Source organism: Macrosteles quadrilineatus, unplaced genomic scaffold (assembly GCF_028750875.1).
Source record: "Macrosteles quadrilineatus isolate MER2022 unplaced genomic scaffold, UCM_ALF_1.0 Scaffold_13__1_contigs__length_4303367, whole genome shotgun sequence".
NCBI lineage: Eukaryota > Metazoa > Arthropoda > Insecta > Hemiptera > Cicadellidae > Macrosteles > Macrosteles quadrilineatus.
The window spans coordinates 990,099-1,013,050 of record NW_026542606.1 but is presented as its reverse complement, the minus strand read 5'-3'; the positions used below and the strand labels follow the sequence as shown (position 1 = coordinate 1,013,050).

General features: G+C 36.2%; 1 protein-coding gene across 2 annotated transcripts in view; it reads left to right on the top strand.

Moving 5' to 3' along the window:
• The first annotated feature begins 4,188 nt into the window (after positions 1–4,188).
• Positions 4,189–22,952, top strand: part of LOC129004947 (PRKR-interacting protein 1 homolog) — a 28,336-nt gene continuing 9,572 nt past the window's right edge. For both annotated transcript variants that reach the window (XM_054433668.1, XM_054433667.1), the window contains exon 1: positions 4,189–4,408. In XM_054433668.1, coding sequence (XP_054289643.1) covers positions 4,304–4,408 — 105 coding nt within the window. In that variant the 5' untranslated portion in view covers positions 4,189–4,303. The remainder of the gene's footprint in view (positions 4,409–22,952) is intronic.

Genomic DNA, 22,952 nt, shown 5'->3' with positions numbered 1-22,952 from the left:
CGTGCCACCTACGGTAATAGCTACTTCCCAATAGGGAAATTCGCTAAAACGTGTTTTATTAGTTTTAAGGTGTCAGCCATTTTGGATTTTTGAGAAGGCTAGAATTTGTAAATAGGACTTTTGAAAATCGATACGACAATACTACAATGCTATTCCCCGTAAGGATAGCATAGAGGGGAAATTCGACATTTGGGGGGGGGGTTAAAAATGAAAATGTCATTTTTGAGAATTTTCCCGGGGGTTTGGGCCCAAGACCGAGAAGTTTGCCAAATTTCAACTCCCTAGCACCTTTAGAAGTGCTCAAACTTTAGTATACCTAAGTCAGTTACATATGCGGCTGTATAGTATATGCACATGCGCCCCCACCCCTAATTTGTCGACCACCCCTGGAAGCAACAACACGGGTTTTTACACTCACCTAGGCCTAGGCCCCTATTAATAAAATAAATACCCCCGCCGCAGCAAACCTGCAGACTAAGCGAATTTCCATTAACCTGATTGGATTTACACTAAAATTCCTCCATAAAAATAGCACATTTATTTCCTATTTAAAAAGAATTAGTTTAACGAGTACTTAGGTTTGCTGCAAAAGGAGGGTAAAAAAGTTTTTTTTTTATATAAAATGATAATAGTTTAGTAAGAAATAAAAGTATTTTCCAAAATCGATCAAAATATGTTCATAAACAAGCAAACTACAACAGTTGACTTATTCTCCATAAGAATAACATGGGAATTTTAAAATTACAATTTTTTTGAATTTTCTCCGTTACAATTAGGCGCATAATAACGCTTCAATATACTAAATTATTTGTTTTTTTTTTAAGCTTTACAAAATGGTTTAAAAAGAAATTGTGAAATTTTGTGTTTTTAGGGTCAAAAATGGGAAAAACCCATTTTTACCCGATAAAACCCCCCATAAACCCCTTTTCCCATAGTCCGATCATGCTGGTTCGCGAACTCATTCAAGTTTATCCCGCCTTACACCTTCAAACCAAATTTTATCAAAATCGGACAAAAATTACTCAAGTTATCGTGCTGATGGACACACACACACACACACACACACACATATATATATATATATATATATATATAACAATTTGAACGAATTGTGTTTTTGGCCTCTGGGGACATCAAAATGAAAAAGTAAATTGGTCCCGGGCTTATTTCTTACCATGAGACCTACGGTAATAGCTACTTCCCTATAGGGAAATTCGCTAAAAGTCAATTTAAATTAATCTTTTACTTACGTTCAATAACAAGGGAGTTAAAAGCGGTTTTCATATTAACGTTTTTCGCAACTTTGCGCCCCCGCCCCTATGTTGTCGACCACCCCTGGAGGTGACGACATGGGTTTTTACACTCACCTAGGTCCCCATTACCAAAATCAAAAGTCAAAATCTCTGACTCTTTTCATGCTTACTCAACTGCACCTAGCACCTCGCCTAAAAACCCCTCCTGTAAACCATCGCCCGCCTGCGAAACATTGAACTCGGAAAAAACCAAATTTAACTCCCATAAGAAATGTACAGGGAGGCAGTTTGTGCATAACTCGAAATATACGTCAAAATGAATGCCGATGCTTGATGGCAAATCTGCGGTACGTCCACCTTTAGTTTAAGGCCAAAATTATGAAAATCGGTCGGGTAAAGAGCTAACCTGACTCGGAAAAGAAAAGCCAATTATTTTTATAGATAGCAATAATTGGTTTACCAGTATGCATAATCTAATCATACGAAACATGTGTCAATAATTCAACAGCTTATTGTTATATATTGTTATCTAATTAATTTTTCTTTGATTAAATGCTGTTGTTAACCATTTGCATTTGTGTTTTAAGTGTTCCTTATGTTAAATGTGTGATTCTAATGTTAATAAATGAGTGAATAAATAATGTATGTACATGTATGTATGTCATAGTGTAATCACCCAGACAGCACACTTTATCCCAGGGACATCCCATAGTAGTCCCATATGTCCTGAGAATGTCTCGGGATATGTGCGCTATCCTCAGGATATCCCGCAAAATCCCGGGACGAGTACGAAATCCACAGGATATCCTACAATATACCGTAATGTCCCGGGATTTGTAAGTTAACCTCAGGATATCCTGTAAAGTCCCGGGATATGTACGAATGCCATAGGATATCCCAGAATGTCCCATGACATCCCGGGACATGTACAAAATCCACTGGATATCCTTTAATGTCCCGTAATGTCCCGGTAACAAACTGAAGAAAAAAATACTACCACTGATGAAATGTACAGTATATCTAAATTTAAATGTTCAACAAGGCCAATATATAATAATTTGTTTTTTTCACTAGTGCTTTCAGAAACTTGGTTTCCATCTTCAGGCTGTGTTTACACTAGTACAAAAAGGAAATATTTACTCAATAAATTAATTTTAAACAAAGTTAAAACAGATGATTTAAAGGATATTGGAAAAATAAAAAATAATATTAGAAAAATTAATCTTTTGAATTTTGGATATGTTACAGTGTTGTTCTTGATGTAATTATTTTCAGTAATTCCGAATTTATAATTGGGCCGTCTTCATTATTTAACAAATAATTTTGGTCTGTTTTTTTTTTTTTTTTTTTTTAAATAAGATTCCCACGCATTAAGATGTTGAGGTTTTATAATTTATTTTAAAAGTTTAAGGTTTCCCAGATTGAAAATATGTCTTGTTAATACTATGACTAGCAAGGGTTGACTTTACTTTACTGACATATTACTACCACTGAGTTCAGGAAAACTAGAGTTCTATCATAGTTGTGTGGAATGTGAATTTAATTCTAACTTTAAATTAATAAAACAACAAAAAACTAATTTTAATCATATAACAATCAATTATTACAGTGCTAATCTAATGGTGATTAAATAATCTATATTCAAATACCAGTATCCTCTCCAACTACCAGAAAAACAATTAAACTACTTGAGGCCTAAACAGATTAACAGAATCATATATAGCCTATACTGTAGTATCAAAAATATTTTAAGTATTGCGACCATTGCAACTGTCGGCTACTCTTTAACCACTTGAAAACACCCATAATCAACAAGCGCAGATAGATCAGGAGGTAAGGTAAGAGGCTCACAAGGCGAAGGTACCATGTTCGAAACCCGTCTGGGCCAAAAACTTTTTTCTCGTTTTTTTCTTCAAAATTTGTGTTTATTAACTATTTAATCAATTTACTAAACTTATAATTAAGCTTTTCATACTAAATCTATATTATTTTGTGTTTTTTATGTTCAGGCCCAGACCACACTTTATCCCAGGGACATCCCATAGTAGTCCCATATGTCCTGAGAATGTCCTGAGGACCACCCTGGGATGACCTCGGATGTCCCACGGATATGCGTGTGAGCTTATCCGTAGGACATCCCCGGGCGGGGACATTAGGCATTCCTGTGGATATCCTGTGATATCCCAAGTTTACCATAGGACCACTATGGGATATCTTGCATATCCTGTCGCAATATCCGTGGGATGTCCTGAGGAGAAAGTGTGCTGTCTGGGCATAGATAAAACATACTCCCTTAGTAGATTTCTCATCCTTCTTATGGAACAGCTGAAGACAATTTCATTGTTAGTTCATGTACGGTTTATGTAGAGGTCGTGTTTTGTTTACAATTTGTTTCCCGTTATTACAGCCATTTAAAACCTCGTTTAACCAAATAATACGATCTAATCATAAACAATAACTTGTCCCCTAGTTATATAACCAAACAGTAAAGCACAAATCAAGAAATTAACCCCAAAATAATGGAAACAAAGTTTCATCGACACTAGCGCCTTTGTGTCACGTACATGAACTAGACACAAAAAACGTGCTTCAAAATTTACAATGGGATGAGAAGTCTACTTGTGTTGGTTAGTCTATGGTGTAATATAATCACGGAGAGTGAATTTTTACGCACACACAATTTTTACGCATAGATTGTATGAATTTGGGATATTTGGTAGTTAAATGGAATTTTTGTAGAATTTGGATGATGGATGGAGGAAAATTGGGGCTTTCTATAGATTTTTATGACTTGGCGGATTTTTGGGGATTTTTTATGGGGATAAAATGGGGATTTTTCTTAGTCAGATGGGGAATTGTCACAGGTCCAGGGTGGCAACACTGCCCATCTTTGTCATTGTCACTATTGTCAGTTTTGTTTTGGTTTGGTTGTCGGTTTCTCGGTTCCGGTTGTTTGTACTTTGTAAATAGAGATCGATGCCCGATGGTTGTAGGAGGACTGGGCTAGTTATCATACTGGGTTAACTTGGTTTTTATTTATAAATCAAAACATGGGGAAAGGTGGGATTTCAAGTGACGAAGATTCTAAGCCCACCGTAGCGAAAACCCCAGTTGAACTTCAGAGGTTTAAACTTGAAAAACTGATGAAAAATCCTGTAAGTACCTAACCTAGAAGAAATCCAATGAGTTTTGTTATAAAATCACTCTTAGCTAAGTTGATCGATCACACCTTGTGTAGGCTAAGTTAGTGCAGTTTTGGACGAAACATTCATATCAGACATGATCATATTTACTAAAAATAATGAGCTAAAAGTATTAGTCTTTTCATTGAAGTTAATCATATTAATCACATACAAACTTAGAATAGGCCACTACTTTTAGGCCGCCTTCTCACTAACTTAGGTCGCAGCCACTAGATTTGTAGAATTGCATTGAATCTAATGGAGCCCTTTACACTACGGTATCGAGTTTCAGCGACCCACCTTGGTGGTAACAACCCGGCAGCGCTGGTCGGTGGCTGTCATTGTGCTTTTTCAGCGACAACTCGTAGTGGGCCATTGTTATATACCTAGCCCTTCATATTAAGTTCGGTGGATGTTGATCTAGCTCTTGGGGTTGCGCACACAGCTTGTTTTGTCTTCTGACTGTCTTCCCTGTACACTCGTCTGTCACTGATGTCCACTTGTTTGAAGCTGCACACGAGCTTGTGATACATTCTTGGTCCGCAGCTGTTTGTTTTGAGTTATGAACATATCTATATTGCTTTATTTGGTTTACATTTTATTGCTTGTTAGCGATATGAATGAAGAGGGCAATACTTTTCTGGATAATAGCGAAAGTTTTTTGATTAACAGTAGGTATAAGCCAACTGAATCTGTAAGTGAACCAAAGAAGAACGTAAAAGTCTCTGGCGAGGAAATAAGTAAGGTACTGTAGGCTAAGTTATTTGATTCCATCTTGACGAATAAAAAATCATACTACACAAAACAGAGTACTTTTTTGGCGAGAAGGTCTCAGCCACTTGGTGACAGCCACCATGTGTGAAGGGACAAGCATGGCTGCGACTTGTACAGGATGGTGGCTGCGACCCTAGTGAGAAGGTGGCCTTAATAATAATATAATGCTTTCATTCATGGAAGAATTAAGTGTTGTAATACCCCCGCCATAGTTAAAAAATATGTGGTTCCAACAAGACGGCGTGACGTGCCACACAGCATACGACACAATTGGTCTCTGGAGAGGATTCAAATTCATATTCAAATTGTTTGTTCAGCCATTTAACATTACAGTAATGTAGGCTATGTCTAATAGGCCCATACAAATGTTAATTCAACTAAATAAAAATAGGATGAACACTTTCATTCTAAGCAGATCACACATATTAAAATGTGACAGGTTTTTTTTATCTCACAATTCTGAATCAACCACTTGACGGATTTTCCTGATTTTGGTGTTGAAAGAAAGAGAATGTTGAAGTCATAATTTTAGTTCAGGGTTTCAGTTTTTTTAGATGTCAAGTGATTATTTTTTAAATATCTAGCCTAGTAGCCGACATAAATAACTGATTGTTCTTAAATTATTGTGGACGGACTCATCAGTTTTGATGTTTGTTTGTTTTCACTTCCAGTGACTTTGGATAACTGAAATCTGTCATCGCTTGCTGATTGGTCCCTGGAATCTGGAACCCAACTTCAGCTGTCTCTAGTAGACATTTCTGAATTTCGATATGACTAATTAAAGTCATTTTAAATTTAATTGAGGTATATAATATTCATAGTCTCTGTGGAATTTTGAAAATTAGGGCAATTCTTGACATTGTGGATTGCTAAAGTCTTCCACTGTCACGCAGAGTTTGTAAAAGCGAGTCGAACGCTCGTATTGCCCAGTGAATGCTGGAATCTGGTAATGAACACGTTCCAGGCAAAACACACTTACTGTTTTCTGATAGTGGTCTTCGCACCTATCTATCTGAAGAGACTAAATCAAGTCGAAACAACAAAGCACACCTCTATCCTTAAAGGTGGATAGTTGTATTTGACTTAGCGCAGGCTCAATCAGTTTCGATTCGTCAAACCACACATGATAGGCCTACATTGATAAGTACACACCCGAGACGGTACGTGTGACAAGTTTGTGTGAAAGTTTGATTTTTTTTAGATTTACCAGGTGAAACCATAGAACCACAACAAGTGGAATGCCGACTCAAGCTGCGCTAGGTGCTTAGAAACGCGCCGGCTCCCCCCCACCACAAATCAGTGTAGTGGTGCAGAGTGTAGGCCTACTATGCGGCACATGCTCCTAGCCTATGTTTCGCACCACTAGTTCACTAGCCTAATTGTCTAATTAATCACTTAATTGAAAACTGTATAATACGATGACATGCCTGTATACTGCATGGACATTCAACTGCAAAAATTATCTTGATACTGTATATTACAAAAAAATAAATGTTCTGCAAACAAAAGAATGTTTAATGAGCTTTCCAACTCGCACACATTTTTTAATAACAAGGATATTAAAGTTAGATTAACAGCACATATCTTAAGTACGGTAACATTTTTACTGACCCGCGTGAAGTTGGCCCCACCATAATGAGCACAAATTATAAAAACATGTCCATAATTTAGTGCTAAATTTGTGCTTCTCAAAGGTATTTATAAAAAAATTTGTGCTCAACAATAACACACCAAAAAATTATAAAAACTGTTGGCGGGGCTAACTTTACGTTCAGCCCGCCACCAAAGGAATTAACAATGTATTATACATAGAAATTTAGTGCTCATTTTGTGCTACAACAATATATAGTTTTTATAATTTGTGCTCTAAAAACAACCGAGTAAATGAGGAAAAACTGCCGCTGGTGATGACGTCATCCGCCCCGCCACATTGAACAAATCAGTTGAAAATGGTGTCATGATTTAGTGCTCATTTTGTGCTACAACAATATATAAGTTTTATAATTTGTGCTCTTAAAACACCCGAGTAAATGAGGGAAAACTGCCGCTGGTGATGACGTCATCCGCCCCACCACATTGAGCAAACCGGTTGAAAATGGTATCACGATTTAGTGCTCATTTTGTACCACAACAAAATGCAATTTGTATAATTTGTGCTCTAAAAACACCTGAGTAAATGCCGAAAAACTGCCCCCGGTGATGACGTCATCCGCCCCGCCACATTGAGCAAATCGGTTGAAAATAGTCACTTTTAGATTAAATTCATACAGTATACAGGGTGTTTTAGCCACCATTAGAATCTTGCAAACGATACATCTTACAGTAAACTTAAAATCGGGAACATTCTCTTGTTTTTAAAGATGTTGAAAAATAAGTAAACGTTATGTTTGTAAATGGCCGCCATTTTCCAACATGGCGGCCAACTTAGATATTTCTTATGGAAAACCCTATATTTTATAACGTTTTTGGGTAGAAAATGCAATTTAAAAACTATTTTGTACCTGACAATTTTTCCGTAAACCCACTCGTTTAGGAGTTACAGCCTACGAAAAAAAAAGATTTCCGGTGTACTTTTAATATCATGTAGCCCCTAAACGAGTACGTTTAGAGCAAAAATGTGAAGAATAAAAAAGTATGGCAGCAAACTTGGAAAGTGGAAAACTGTGTATTTTATGTTCTTTTAGGATTGTAGATGCGATTTTAAGATGTATTTAATCCTCACATTTTTGATCTAAACTTACTTGTTTAGGGGCTACATGAAGTTAAATGTACACCGGAAGTCTCTTTTTCATAGGCTGTAACTCCTAAACGAGTGGGTTTACGGAAATAATTTTAGGAATAAAATAGTTTTTAAATTGCATTTTCTACCCGAAGACGTGATAAAAATATAGGGTGTTCAATAAGAAACTTCTAAGTGACTATTTTCAACAGATTTGCTCAATATGGCAGGGCGGATGACGTCATCACCGGCAGCAGTTTTTCCTCATTTACTCGGGTGTTTTAAGAGCACAAATTATAAAAACTATATATTGTTGTAGCACAAAATGAGCACTAAATTTCTATGTATAATACATTGTTAATTCCTTTGGTGGCGGGCTGAACGTGAAGTTAGCCCCGCCAACAGTTTTTATAATTTTTTGGTGTGTTATTGTTGAGCACAATTTTTTTTAAATATACCTTTGAGAAGAATTTCCATTTGTCTGAACTGATTTTCAATCAAATCTAACTATTTAAATAACATTAGGTTTAACAAGTTCCTAGGTTTTCTGCTACAAGGAAACTAATTAAGCGAGTTTTTTAGTAAAATATTAATAGATTAGTATAAAATAAATAAATTGGCCAAGTTTAATCCAAATATATCAATAAACAAGCAAACTACATCATTTTACAATATTCTCCATAAGAATAACATGGGAATTTTAAATTTACAATTTTTGGAATTTTCTCCGTTACCAATAATCGTACAAATCACTTTGATATTGATTGATTGATTGTAAGAGGGTGGACTCATGGTCCAAGCACGTCAACCGAAGCTTATTGTGCATCCCGCTTTCCACTAACTGGGTAAGCCTATGCCTGTTTCCCTAACTAGGTGCAGGAGCTTTTGCCCAATGTTAGCGTCTGGTTCCTCACCTGGCTGCTTTAGATCAAACAGAGCCCTTCTCCTAGCCCGTAGTCCATCGCAGTCCAGAATAATGTGTTTTGCAGTCTCATCGGACTGGTTACAAAGTCGACACTCCTGCTTGTCATTGACAATTCCTAGAGTGTGGAGATGTTTCCTGAAATGGCCGTGTCCAGTGATAAGAGCAAGTACCTGCTTGACCTGCCCTCTCCCCAGCTTTAGCAGCCAGCGAGTGAAGAGGGTGCTAGGTTCTGAGAGCAGTTTTTTGCCAAGTGATTGTCCAGGATAATTACGCCAACGCTCAAGATGTTGTCCCCTGGACCATTTGTTGATTACATGTTTAGCGGCCGCTTTGCTGATGCCACAAAATGGCTCTGGTCCAAAGAGTGGCATGCTCGCACCTTTTTTTGCCAGCTTGTCTGCACTCTCGTTGCCGCCAATGCCAACATGGCCTGGGACCATGGCCCCCACATTTAATTGTGGGCCCTGTTACCAGGATCTGGCTTGGGCCCCCCTACCAACCGAGGGGGTCGGGGGGGTATGGAATACCCCCCCAGCCTAGACGGGGGGTCCGGGGAAAATTTTGAAAATGTCATGTATTTTAGTGAGTTTTTAAGGCAATCTAGGTACCGTATTAAATTTGTGAGTGGTAAATGGCACTTTTGCAGCCTTTTTAAGGAAGAAAAGAGTTCTTCAATGAGTTTTATAAGACTTAAAATTTCAGGAATTCAGCAATTAAAACTATTATATCAATACACAAAAGCTCCATGCCTATTAATATTTTGTCTTTTTTATTTCCCTGTAAAAGGGTTTGGCTATCTTAACTGCTATAATTGTACTTTGTAATATGGAGTAGGAAAAAAATTTACGTAAATCGAGTTTAACAGCTTACACCAATGAAATCATATTTTATTCAGTTACAATTTTCATCAAGAATTTTAACAATACCGGTACTACATTTTTTGGGAGTGGATGCCTGAGCTGCCGAACTTGCACGAGTAGTCACGGAGATCGCCAAGAATGACCGATGCTATCCAATCCATGCTTTAGTACAGTATTATACCGAGCGAATTGGGAAGAAAACTTAGGTCCAAATTATTAAAATCTTTCATATTTTTAAAACTCCAAAAGTAATGAATTTTTTAGTTTGTGTCAAATAACCTAGATTGCAATTATTAATTGAAATATTTTATACATAAGAGTGCAACCGGGACCAAATGTTGATAAAACGGGACAAATAAGCGTCCCGAGAGGATTTGTCGGGACGGACCAGTCCCCCTAAAACGGGACGTCTGGTCACCTTAGCTATGGTACATAGTACATGTCAATTTTTCAATGCTTTACAAATTTTATTTTAACTTATAACTATAAGGATTCATTCTTGAAACTATCAGTTCAATTATAAAACCAAACTTTGTTTATTATGGGGGGAGTGAGGTAGGAGTGGCTAGGCGCCTGGCGGGAGGAAGGGGTAGAGGGAGTTTGTGGAGCCGGCCACTGGGGCCCGAGCTGGCTGTTCTGCTGTTGTATAGAACATACGCACCTACGCACCTATAGTATTTAAATATAAACTACCTAAGAATCTAGAATTAATACATTTTAAATTATTTAACTTAGTTTTTTGTAAAATATATATATTATTTTTTATCTTCAATTTATGATCTGCTGTAAAGTGATCTTCAATGGGGAAAAAAGAAAAAAAAGAAAAAATGGGTAGGCCCGGGCCCCCTGAGGGCCCGGGTCCTGTGACCAGAGTTGCACCAGCCCCACCCTTGTAGGAGCCATGCCTGGGACCCAGCCGAGAGTTACAGAGTTCTGTGATGCAAGTCTGCAGAGGGTGTTGAAACACTCCCAGACCAGTTTTGAGGTGACTTCATTTGAGTCAAGAGCTTTGAGAGCAGCCTGACAATCAGATAAAATCACTATCCTTTTGTCTTGGTACCGTCTGGCTAGTCCTAGGTTGGCACAAGCCAAGATGCCATAGATTTCTGCCTGGAAGATGGTACAGTATTGTCCCAGACTTCCTGATAGTTCTGTTCTGGGTGATCGACAGTAAACCCCAAAACCAGATTTTCCATCGATTAGGGAGCCGTCTGTGTACCAGACGAAACTCTCCATATCTTGGAGATGCCCTTCCTGATGTTTCCACTCATCTCTGGAGCGGAATTCAACATTAAAGGGTTTGGTGAAAACTGCTTCCTTGCTTAAGAAGTCCGAGGTCATGTCAAGCACAGGACACTCAGCCAAAGTCTTAGCAATGGCGCAGTGGCCTGCCCCTAACAGGCCTTCCCTCCACAGATTTGCAACCCTCAGACGGTAAGCTGCCTTGAGGGCCTCAGATCTGATGAAGATGTCCAGTGGTAGCAGCCCAAGAGCGACTTCTAGAGTAGCTGATGGACTGCTCCTGAAGGCTCCAGTGGCCTGTAGCGTGCCGAGCCTTTGCATGCTGTCTAGCTTGGCTATGACAGTTACCTGATTCACCTTTGTCCACCAGACTAGTGAACCATAGGTAATCTGAGGCCTGACCACAGCCTCGTATAACCAGAGTGCTATGTGGGGTTTAATTCCCCAGGTGGTTCCTGCAAACCTCCTGGACGTCATGAGCGCCCATTTGGCCTTATGCAGCGCGTTGACACTTTCATATACTAAATTATTTGTTTTTTTAAGCTCTTTAACAAGGTCTAGAGAGAAATTGTGAAATTTTGTGTTTTGAGGGTCAAAAATGAGAAAAACCATTTTTTACCCCATAAAAGTCCTCGTAAAACACTGTTCCCATGGTCCGATCATGCTGGTTTGCGAACTCATTCAAGTTTATCCCGCCTTACACCTTCAAACCAAATTTCATGAAAATCGGACAAAAATTACTCAAGTTATCGCGTTCACGGACGTATTTATATATATATACTTACTTACTCCCATGGCCATCGATACCCAAGGTGGTATTTGGCCTCGCTAACTGAATGCCTCCATCATCATTGCCTCCTCCTTTTTCGGATTCAAGATGGCGGATAGCTAAAATAATCTTTAGAAGTGCTCTCATTTATCTTTAAAAATCAGTTATTTTTGGCCTACAAAATATATTTTTAATCATTTAAAAGTTAATTATTGACATACCTCTTTACGTTCAGATAGACATATAGTGAAATAGTTGGTGTTAGTGAAAATCCAGGACATTATCTGTCCAGCACAGTTGGAATGTGAAGATAACTGATTGCACAAATATCCTGATAAGACCTGGTTGTGCAAATCTCCTGATAAGACTGGTCAAGGTCTGGATCACCAAGTAACTCAGGTGGACTTGTTGTGTCGTCTGTTTGTTTACATTATTTTCTGGACTTTTGTTAATTTGACTCATTAATAATAACAATTTTTTAGATAGTACAACAATTTTATATTTTAACTTGCTGAACATTTTTAATATTAAAAATACATTTTGTTTATAATTAATGAAGTAATTAAATTAGTCTTTGCAGTGATATTAGCACAAGTTAATTACACTGTCTAAAATATGGGAATAAGAGAGGGTGATTTTGTATTTGCAACAGTGAGAGGATACCCTCCCTGGCCAGCTATTGTGGATCAAGTTGAGGAGAAAAATAAAATAAAGTATTTTAATGTAACATTCTTTGGTACAAAAGAAACGGCAAAGTGTAGGCAATCAAGTGTATGTCTTTATGTTGAAAACAAAAATAAATTAGGAATCCCTAAGGAAAAAAATAACAGCTTTAATATAGCACTGCAAGAAATTGAGAGGGCAGTAAAGACTAAACTAAGCCAAAATACCTCGACTAGAACACCTAAAACCTCAAAAACTGGACATTCACTATTTACATTGACAAATAAATGTAAAAACACAGTAAGCAAACCATCTCAGTGCTCTACACCCATAGTAACAACACCTGACACCTTGCTTGTTGCACCGAATATGGTAAATTCTGTTGACGAATCATATAATGAAGACCTAAAGTCTCAGATAATTGCTGTCAAAAATAAGTGTATTGAATTAGAAAAGACTTTAAATGAAAGAAACCCCTCAGATACTATTTTAGAAAATACAGAAATTAATCCCAATCAGCCGAAAAACAACTTGCCACAAAATGAAGATTTTCATACAAAAATATTGAAGCAGGAGCTGGCTAAAATAAAAATTGAAAACCAAAACTTAGTAAAAACCGTAGAAATCTTACAATCTGACTACAACACATTGGAAAAAGAATATGAACAGTTAAAGAGCAACAAATCTAATTGCACCCATTGCTTCCCCCCCTTTCAACCTATCCTTGGAAGCCAGCGGCCGACCTACAAATTTACAGCTGTTAACAATGAAATTGGTTTTGAAAGTAAAAATTCTTTCCCTGTCTTAGAAGAAATCAGTGAGGAAAGTAATGCACAGAGTCAACCTAGCCTTCTTAATGGGCCAAATAAGGGAAATTGTCAGTCACAAAAGAAACATGAAAATAGAAAGGATTCAAGTAAACAGAAACTCACTATTTTGGCTGATAGCCATGGCAGAAATTTAGGACACCTAATAGAACAAAGATCATGCTTTAATGTCTTCAGTGTTGTCAAATCTAGTGCTAAGCTAAGCAATGTCATTGAAAGGGCTGGAGAGCTAAGCAAGGACCTAGGAGCGGAGGATTCTCTTCTGGTGATTGGAGGCACTAACGACATGGAGACCCACAACTCTGAATCTCTCTTGAATGAAATTAACCATCTCATTTCAATCACTAACCACACTAACCTGGTTATTGCAACTTTACCATGGAGATATGACAAGATGGGACTGGACCTAAAAATTGGAAAAATTAACAGGAAATTAGAAGATATTGTTGCCCAGCACCCTAAGGTTTCATTACTGCCGCTGCACTCTCTTCCCCGCCACCTTTTCACACCACATGGATTGCACTTCAATGCCAGGGGTAAGGTAAGGGTAGCTGACATGTTCTTGAAGCTGGTGAGAGCAAAGTCCAATAGAGCTTCTCGAGTAAAATCTTATATGATGTTTGACAATGGGAAAATTAATATTGTTGAAGAACACATGAAAACAATGATTGATGAAATGAGGAGTGATAGTTCAGTGGGTTTTGCACACACTATCTCAGCAGATTTTGGAGATCCGAAGCACATGTCTGCAGGTGTTGCCGTGATCTTTAAAAATCAATTTGGGAGAGCACAATCTACTGATTATATCTCAAAAAATCTAACAAAGCAGCAATACTTAAATAGGGGAGCAACAGTCTTTAGTCTAGTGACGAAGGAAGTCTTTTGGGGAAAGCCATCAAAGACAAACTACAACAGCGCTTTTAAACAGCTAACAGAAAACTTTAAATCTAGTGGGCTTAAGACTTTGGTGTGCTCACCAATGGGTTGTGTCCGTGACCTAATTGAAGTGGATCATTTTATACAGAAATTAGTGGAATTCCAGCAGGCAACTGAGGCTACAATAATCATTGTCTCTTATTTCCAAAAATCGATCCGAATTCTGAGGAATGGATTTTCTCACAAAGATTTTGTGAGAGCCCTGGAACACTCTGTGGTTAAATGGACTGCTGCCTCCCACACTCAACAGTCATCACCAGCGCAGAATGCAAAGCATCAGCAGCCAACTCCAATGAGAGCCACAGCAGTCGACACTAATATCCAGCAACCACCTCAGCAGCAGCCAACTACATCTTTGAGCTCCCCACCAGTCGACACTACCGACTACCAGCAACTACCCTCATCCACCATCAGCACCAGCACCTCTACACTATTAGCAGAAAGTTCTCCCAAGTGCAGTGTAACCTGTGATGATAAGAAGGAAAGTGAAAGTGTAATGGAAAAAGGTAAAGAAATGTCAAAAATTTTTTAGATTAATTCAAATCAACGTATGTTGTTTAAGAAATAAAACTTTACAGTTAGAATATTTATGTAAAGAAAAAAATTTAAATGTAATTTGCTTGTGTGAACACTGGCTGAAACGTGATCAGATTAATTTATTTGTTCCTAAAGATTTTGTTCCAGCCAGTGTTATATGTAGGGAATCTAAGCTTAATGGCGGAGTGGGTGTTTATATTAAAAATTGTCTGAATTTTTCAGTTATTGATGTTACTGAATTTTATATTGAGTCTGATTTTGAAATTTGCTGCATAAAACTTACGGATGAAAACGTTTTGATTCTTAGTATTTATAGAGCTCCAAGTGGAGATGTGAATAATTTTTTTGACTGTTTTGAACGTTGTATTAAAAAACTATTACTTAAGAACCCCTCAATAATTATTGCGGGTGATTTTAACATTGAAATGGGGAAAAATAATAATGACTTAAATAGCAGTTTCACTAGATTTAGTAATATTTTGAGATCACTTGACCTTTTTTTAACAAATAGACAACCCACACGTATTAATTCCTGCATAGATAACATTATTGTAAATTTCAATAAGAATTTATATCAGACTACACTTGGGGATATCTATTTTGCTGACCATATTCCTCTATTTTTTGAAATGTATACAACTAAGTATCCACAAAGAAATGAAAACAAGGTGTGTTCCAGTGATTTGTATTTTTGAAAACAAAATGAAGAAAATATTGATTTATTTATAACTTACCTAAAACAAGAAAACTGGGATATGATTGGTGATTTTAAACAAAATAAAATAAATGTTGAAAACCTATTTGACAAATTTTTTAAAAGATATATAGATTTGTGGCATTCTTGTTCACCATTAATAAAAGCAAAAAACAAACAAAATATAAAAACCAATAAATTAATCAACTGGTACACACCGGAATTAGAAAAGACAATAAATGAAATGTTACTGTTATTTTCTGTTTATAAGAATCTTCTTTCAATAAGATCAGAACAATCTCAGGCAGCTTACAATGCATATATTCAAATTAAAAGAAGGTACAGAAAAGAATTGGCAGGAGCAAAAAAATTGGCAGTTAAAAAATATATTAACTATTCCCCAAACAAGTGCAGAGCCGCTTGGAAGGTAATTAGAGACGAAAATTCCCCCTCTTTTACCCCGGATGTCAGCCTGGATCCAGATGAATTTAATACATATTTTCAAAACTCAATAAAAGAGTTAAGTGACGGAATTCCTACTACACCTTTTAGTATGGAACACTTTTTGGGAGATAAATCTATCTATCAAGATTCATTCAAGTGGCAAAAAGTCTCACCGGTGGACATTATAAAAGTTGTATCTAAATTTTCAAACTCTAAGGCTATGGATTTTTATTGGCTATCAAATCATATAATCAAACAAACAATTGAATTTATAAGTAAACCACTTGCTTTTATCTTAAATAACTGCATGCAGGAAGGTTATTTTGCTCAATCACTTAAGGTTTCAAAAGTCACACCAATATTTAAGAAGGGTGACAAAAATATGGTTCAAAATTACCGCCCAGTTTCAATTGTTCCAATTTTATCAAAAATATATGAATCAATTATGTATAATCAACTCAATTACTTTTTTTAATCACATAATATAATTACAAACTGTCAACATGGCTTTCGTAAAAATAAATCAACAACATCAGCAATAATAAATTTAGTAGATTATTCTTTAGATGCTTTTGAGGTGAAAAAATCTGTTTCTCTAGTGCTGTGTGACCTCAGTACCTAAAGCATTTGACAGTGTCCCATTTGATATTCTCCTAAAAAAACTTCAGTTTTACGGTGTGGCGCAAAGCTCCTTGAAACTGATTGAGTCTTACCTCTCAAAGAGATTACAATATGTTTCCGTTAGAAATAATTGTTCCAAGATGATTGAAGTGGTATCTGGAGTCCCACAAGGATCAATTCTTGGTCCTTTTTTCTTTACAGTTTATATTAATGATTTGCCCAAAAACTTAAATACCTATTCCATTATTTATGCTGATGATACAACATTACTTTCCAATCATGAAAACTTGATTTATTTACAAGAAATGTCCCGACAAGCTGAGACAATGGCTTATGATTGGTTCTCGACAAATAAACTATCTTGTAATTTGGAAAAAACACAATATATAACATTGAGTTTAAAAAGAGAAGTCAATATGGAATCGGTCAAGCTTTTAGGAATACATATTTATTCAAAATTAACTGGTCTGATCACATCAAATCTGTTTAAGTAGCAAAATTTCAAGAGTGACTTGCCTGCTTTGGAAACTCAAAAGTTTTGTTAGTCCTGATTATTTGAGACTAGCATACTTTGGCTTCTTTCAGGCACATGTAATATATGGATTGCTTGCATGGGGTCACTCACCACATGTTAATGACATCCTATTGCTTCAAAAAAAAGCTATTCGTAATATGGCAGGAGTCGATCACGTAGCACACTGTAAGCAACTTTTTGTAGAGTTCAAAATTCCTACAGTATTCAATCTATACATCTTTCAAGTTCTGGTTTATGCTAAAACAAACTTAAATATGTTTCGTACTAGGCAAAATATTCATAATCATAATACCAGGGGGAGGGGGAGTTTGGATATAGTACTACCACATAGGCTTACCAAAACTAAAACTTCTTTTAAACGAAATTGCATTTACTTTTTTAATAAGCTGCCTGAGAATGCAAGAGAGGTTAGTTTAAACAGGTTTAAATCTGTATTGTACACCTGGCTGGTAGAAAATCCCTTTTATAAACTTGAGGAGTTTTTTAATACACAAGTTTGTATTTCTTTTTAATACATTAATGTCTTGTTTTATTTTTATTTGCTATATGTATATGTTACATTTGTATAACATTGTATAACAAATTGACTTGTCCTATTTCTGTACAAACAGATCAATGGAAATAAAATATTCTTATTCTTATTCTTATTCTTATTTCTTCCGATCTTCAGCATCTTCCTCCATGATTCTTATCTTCCTCATATCTTTGGTCACTTCATCTTTCCACCTCATTTTGGGACGCCCAGGAGGTCTTCTTCCAACAGGGTTCTCTTTCCAGATAAATCTATATATATATCTATATATATACATATATACAAATGTTAACGAATAGTGTTTTTGGCCTCTGGGGACATCAAAATGAAAAAGTAAATTGGTCCCGGGCCTAGGTCTTACCATGCCACCTACGGTAATAGCTACTTCCCTATAGGGAAATTTGCTAAAAACACACTTTATTAGTTTTCTTGAAGCAGCAAACCTAGGTATTAGTTAAACCTAATGTTATTTAAATAGATTTGATTAAAAACAATTCAGACAAATGGAAATTCGCTTAGACGGCAGGTTTGCTGTGGCGGGGGTATTTTAACTTCTCCGCTACCAATAACCGCACAAAAACAATTTGATGTACTAAGTTATTTTTTAAGCCCTCTAAAACTTTTTGGAGAGAAATTGAGAAATTTTAAGTTTTAAGGGTCAAAAATGAAAAAAAAACAAATTTTAAAACCATAAAATAATTTATAAATAAAAAACTTTAAATGCCACATTTTTAAACGCAATTTTTTTGCCCAAAGTGCATCACCGTTAACAGTATATTATAAATCCAACCATTATATATTTTTCAGCATGAAATTTCCTTTAATTTGTTACCAAACAAGATTTTTAACAATCAATAAAATTTTTACAATTTTTTTAAGATGGCGGCCAAAAACCCGTATTTTGCGTAACAATAAAAATGTATATTTTTAGTATGTTTTTTACAAGTGTATTATCTACCATTTCCAACTGGAATAATTTATTGCAATTAGTTCCACCTCCAATACTATTTCTACTGCACTAAAAGGGTCATTTTGAGAAAAACTATTTTGAAAATGTCAAATATGCATAAAACAGCTTTTTTTCGTTTTTAAGAAACGATTTGGGTATCAAACGAAAGCTTATAGGCCTAATGTCCTCTTTGGTGGCAATACCAATTTTTGTCTTTACTCACGGTAGTTTTTATTTAAATAATAGTTTTATCAAAGCTTGTCGCAAAAACCGCATTTCAGAAAAGGGGCCTCTTGCCGGCCCTATGTGAAATGAAATGAAATACAGTAGACTCCCTCTTATCCGAACTCCTCGGGTCCGAGGCCAGTCCGGAAAACGGACCGTTTAAATGCGTATTTCACTTAAATTTAGGAGAGCATTGTATTTAGACCTGTGATCTCTGGTCTCAAATCTTTCCCACGAGAACGGTCGTTTCAGTACCGTCCACTTCCTGCCGATCTAGTCTGGTTAAACCGATGTGCTAATAACAGTTGTCCGGTTAAAGAGATGTCATTTCCGCCGAGTGTAGCCGGTTGAATCGATGTCCGGTTAAAATGTGTCCGGGTAAGAGGGAGTCTACTGTATTACTTTACTATCACAAAAACATGTGACAGATCCAGCGTTAGCTGGTGAAACAGGTGATATTGTCAGAGATCTTAAACACTACATAACAAAACTAAAATCCACATAGCTTAAAGTAAAATATATTTACTTATCATTTAAATAATCAGAAATCTTCTAATAATTTTCTGTAAAAGGTATCGTTTGAAATCATTTTTAAATTTTGAAATACTGTTAATTTCTTTGAAATTAGTGGGTAGACTGTTGTAAAGCCTTAATCCCGTATAATAAGGAGATCTTTCATATAAACATAGGCGATGTCTTGGATATTGAACATTTTTTGAGCGTGTAGGATACGGATGACTGATTTGTTTATCATTCTACATTTGATAATTAATTTTAAAATTCACCATCATTTTAAATATATAATGTGAAGGCAAATTTAATATCTCATATTTAGCAAATAAAGCTCTGCATGAGGTTCTTTTAGGCATAAATGATAAAATCCTTATAAATATCTTTTGAATTTTGAAAACTGCTTTAGAATAAGAAGTTGCTCCCCATAATTCAATCCCGTATTGCAAGACCGAAAAGAACATTGCATAGTACACTGTGAGTTTAGTTTTTAAATCTATTACATTTCTCAAAACATACATTTGAAAGCAAGCCGTATTTAATTTACCAACTACCATTTTTATGTGTGTTTTCCATGTTAAATTCTTATTGATATCTTAACCCAAAAATTTTGCATTTTCAGTAAAGTACATAATATTATTACCATAAGATAGTTCAACAGTGGAGTTTTGCCTATTCTGTATTGTTTGAAATAACATCACCTGTGTTTTAGAATTATTAAGTTTTAGCCTGTTGGCTGTAAACCAATTACATAAATTAAGAATAGAAAGACTGATTTCTTGTTTAAGATTTTGCAAATTATTTGATTTAACTGTTGCTGTAGTGTCATCAGCATATAAGATAAGGTTAGACGATACATTTTGAGGTAAGTCATTAATAAATATTAAAAATAGCAAGGGGCCTAGTATTGACCCTTGCGGAACCCCACATTTAGTGTTAAGCCACTGTGAAATATTCCAATTAACTCCTGATATGTGTTGATAAAAAGCGCTTTATTTTGTTTCGAAAATAATATTTTTTTGTACTGTATTTTTTTTCCAAAGTGCAATATTTCTTGAAATTTCAATAAAAAGTGGCCTGTGATCCGAAACGCCTAGTTCAAGGTTCATTTTATTTAGATATTATATTCTGGTTAAAAACAAAACCTTTAATGTATACTCCTTTAATCTAACCAGTCTAACACAAGTATTTGGTTTACAACTGAGAACTGTCATCAATTCACTTCAACGGCTGCTATTTAAGCCTGAAATCTAGCTAAAAACACACTCTAGCAAAATAAATCCATTTTCAAAGTTTCAAATAGTGCCAGAGTGGTGTTCAATCTAAATTTTATTTACTGTAGATAATTTCAGACAAAATCTTTCAGTATTTATGTCCGTAACATGACCTGAAGTCATTTTTAACGGTGAGAGATTCAGCTATGTACACGACCAAACAACTATAGTACTATAGTATTTAGTAGACAATGCACTCAGCCGAATGACTAGACCACGTGTAGTGAGTGACACTGGTGACTTGGGTTGGTAGCAATGCGAGAGCGATGGCAGGCTCCCGCGTTGAATAAACGATCCCATATAACACAATGCATACACGAACCGCTACCCGCCGGCGGTTTCTAAGTGCAAGAGGGTGAATTTACAAACCTCCGCGGGTACCTGCAACTTTTGAGACCGGTCCTATTTGAATAAAAGCACCCATTTACGGCAATGCATTTATAAAACCGCTGGTGGGCAACCGCGGTGAATAAAAGGGGCCTAAGGAATATGTCGGCCTTAGTCACTAACAAGACTACAAGATCGCGCCACTCATCCTACACTCATCTCCATTCATACTTGGCTTAAAATACCTACTTTGTATGGTCGCCATTTCATCGAAAAGTATTAAAAAAGTAGTAAAGTATAATTCCAAATGAATAGCACTTAATATTGTTATGTTTTTAGGGATTGCCCGTTTTAACCGACCTTTTGAGTTATCTGACCTAGGTCATGGTCCATTAGAGTCGGTTAAGAGGAGGTCTACTGTAAATGGAAATTCGTTTAGTCTGCAGGTTTGCTGCGGCACAGCCACCTCTAATACAAGGCCGCGACGTTCGAACTGGCAACGCCGCACTCACTTGCCACCTGGGTCCGGCACTCATGCTAGGCTATAAACATCAATGAGAGTATTGCTGCTCTGTATCAATGAATGAAAATATTTAAATTGCATATTTTAGTGGATTTTAGGGTATGGTAAAATAGACAAATTAGAATCTAGGTTGTTTATTTAGTGAAAAATTGCAACATACAGTACCACAATATGTCTAAAACTAAAAATACAAACATAATGTTTTTGGTTGCATTTATCGTATTGTAAGTACGATGAGCGTGGAAATAGATGGACTTTACATATTTCCTTTGTTAATTTGCTAATCTATACTATTATATAACCAGAGGTGCCCATCCCCCCCAAACCCAGAGGCGCAACCCCCCCCCCCCCCCAAGCCAAAGGAGTCGTCCCCCCCAATTTATGCTGCCGTCTATTTAAACCTACCCTCCACCTGCCAATTTATCTGACAATTTCCCCTTTACCTCATAAAACGAGCATTTCAAGTATTATTTAGTAAACTTGAGGTAAAGAAAAACAAACCTGCTGATAATCAATATTAAATGTTTAATAGGAAATGTCATTTAACAATACATCATTATATCTAACTAACGGACGAATTAGAAGTTTTTCAATTTACAATTCAGAAACTTTTTTTGTCAGCCAACATGTGCTCAATATATTCGGTGAATTACTCTACTCCAACACAGTATTGTAACTGTACAATATGTTAGGTGGCGTTAATTTTTACAGGGCTTAAGAATTCAAACAGCTTTAAGAGCATTAATAAGATAGAAACGCATCTTGTCAGACAATCCTTAATAATATAAAAATGTACGGTAGTGTCGTATTTTACTTGCTACATATGTTTTGGCGGTTCTTTAACATAGTTACACTTCCATATGTAACATACACCATCATCAGACTTACAAAAGGATCGACTTCTGGAGGTGTTGTCAGAATATGTTACAAACATTTAACACAAAACACGAAACGATTACAGATAGGCCTATCAATTCATGCGAGGACATTGCTGCGGGCAGGACTGGAAGTAAACTGAATCAGGTTATGACAGACCGACGTGGTCTCTGGATTGTCGTCTGCGTTTTCAACAGATGTTAGGACTAATTGTAGTGACAGAGAAGAGTGTTGAAAATATAATGGGATTCATAATTGAGTTTTCAATTCAAAACTATCGACAACAATAACCAATTTTTATGTTGGATATAAATGATGGTCACGAAATTCTACATTACTGCGTGAAAAGAAATTTATTAAATACTTTGGAAGAGTTTGGAATATATAAAGACATAAAAACTATGGACAGCACACAAATTTTGAATGAAAACACTCAATTAATTATGAATCCAATTAATAATTAATAATTAATTAATCCTCAATTAATAATTGAATATTTTTAACACTCTTCTCAGTCACTACAACAATAGTCCAATATCAGCTGTTGAAAACGCACAAAACAGACGACAATCCAGAGACCACGTCGGTCCGTCATAACCTGAACTGATTCAGTTTACTTCCAGTCCTGCCCGTGCCAATGTACTCTTGTGCATTGATAGGCATATCTTTAATCGTTTTGTGTTTTGTGTTAAATGTTTGTAACGTATTAAAGGCCTAAGACTGACGATGGTGGAGTGAAAGAACCACCAAAACTA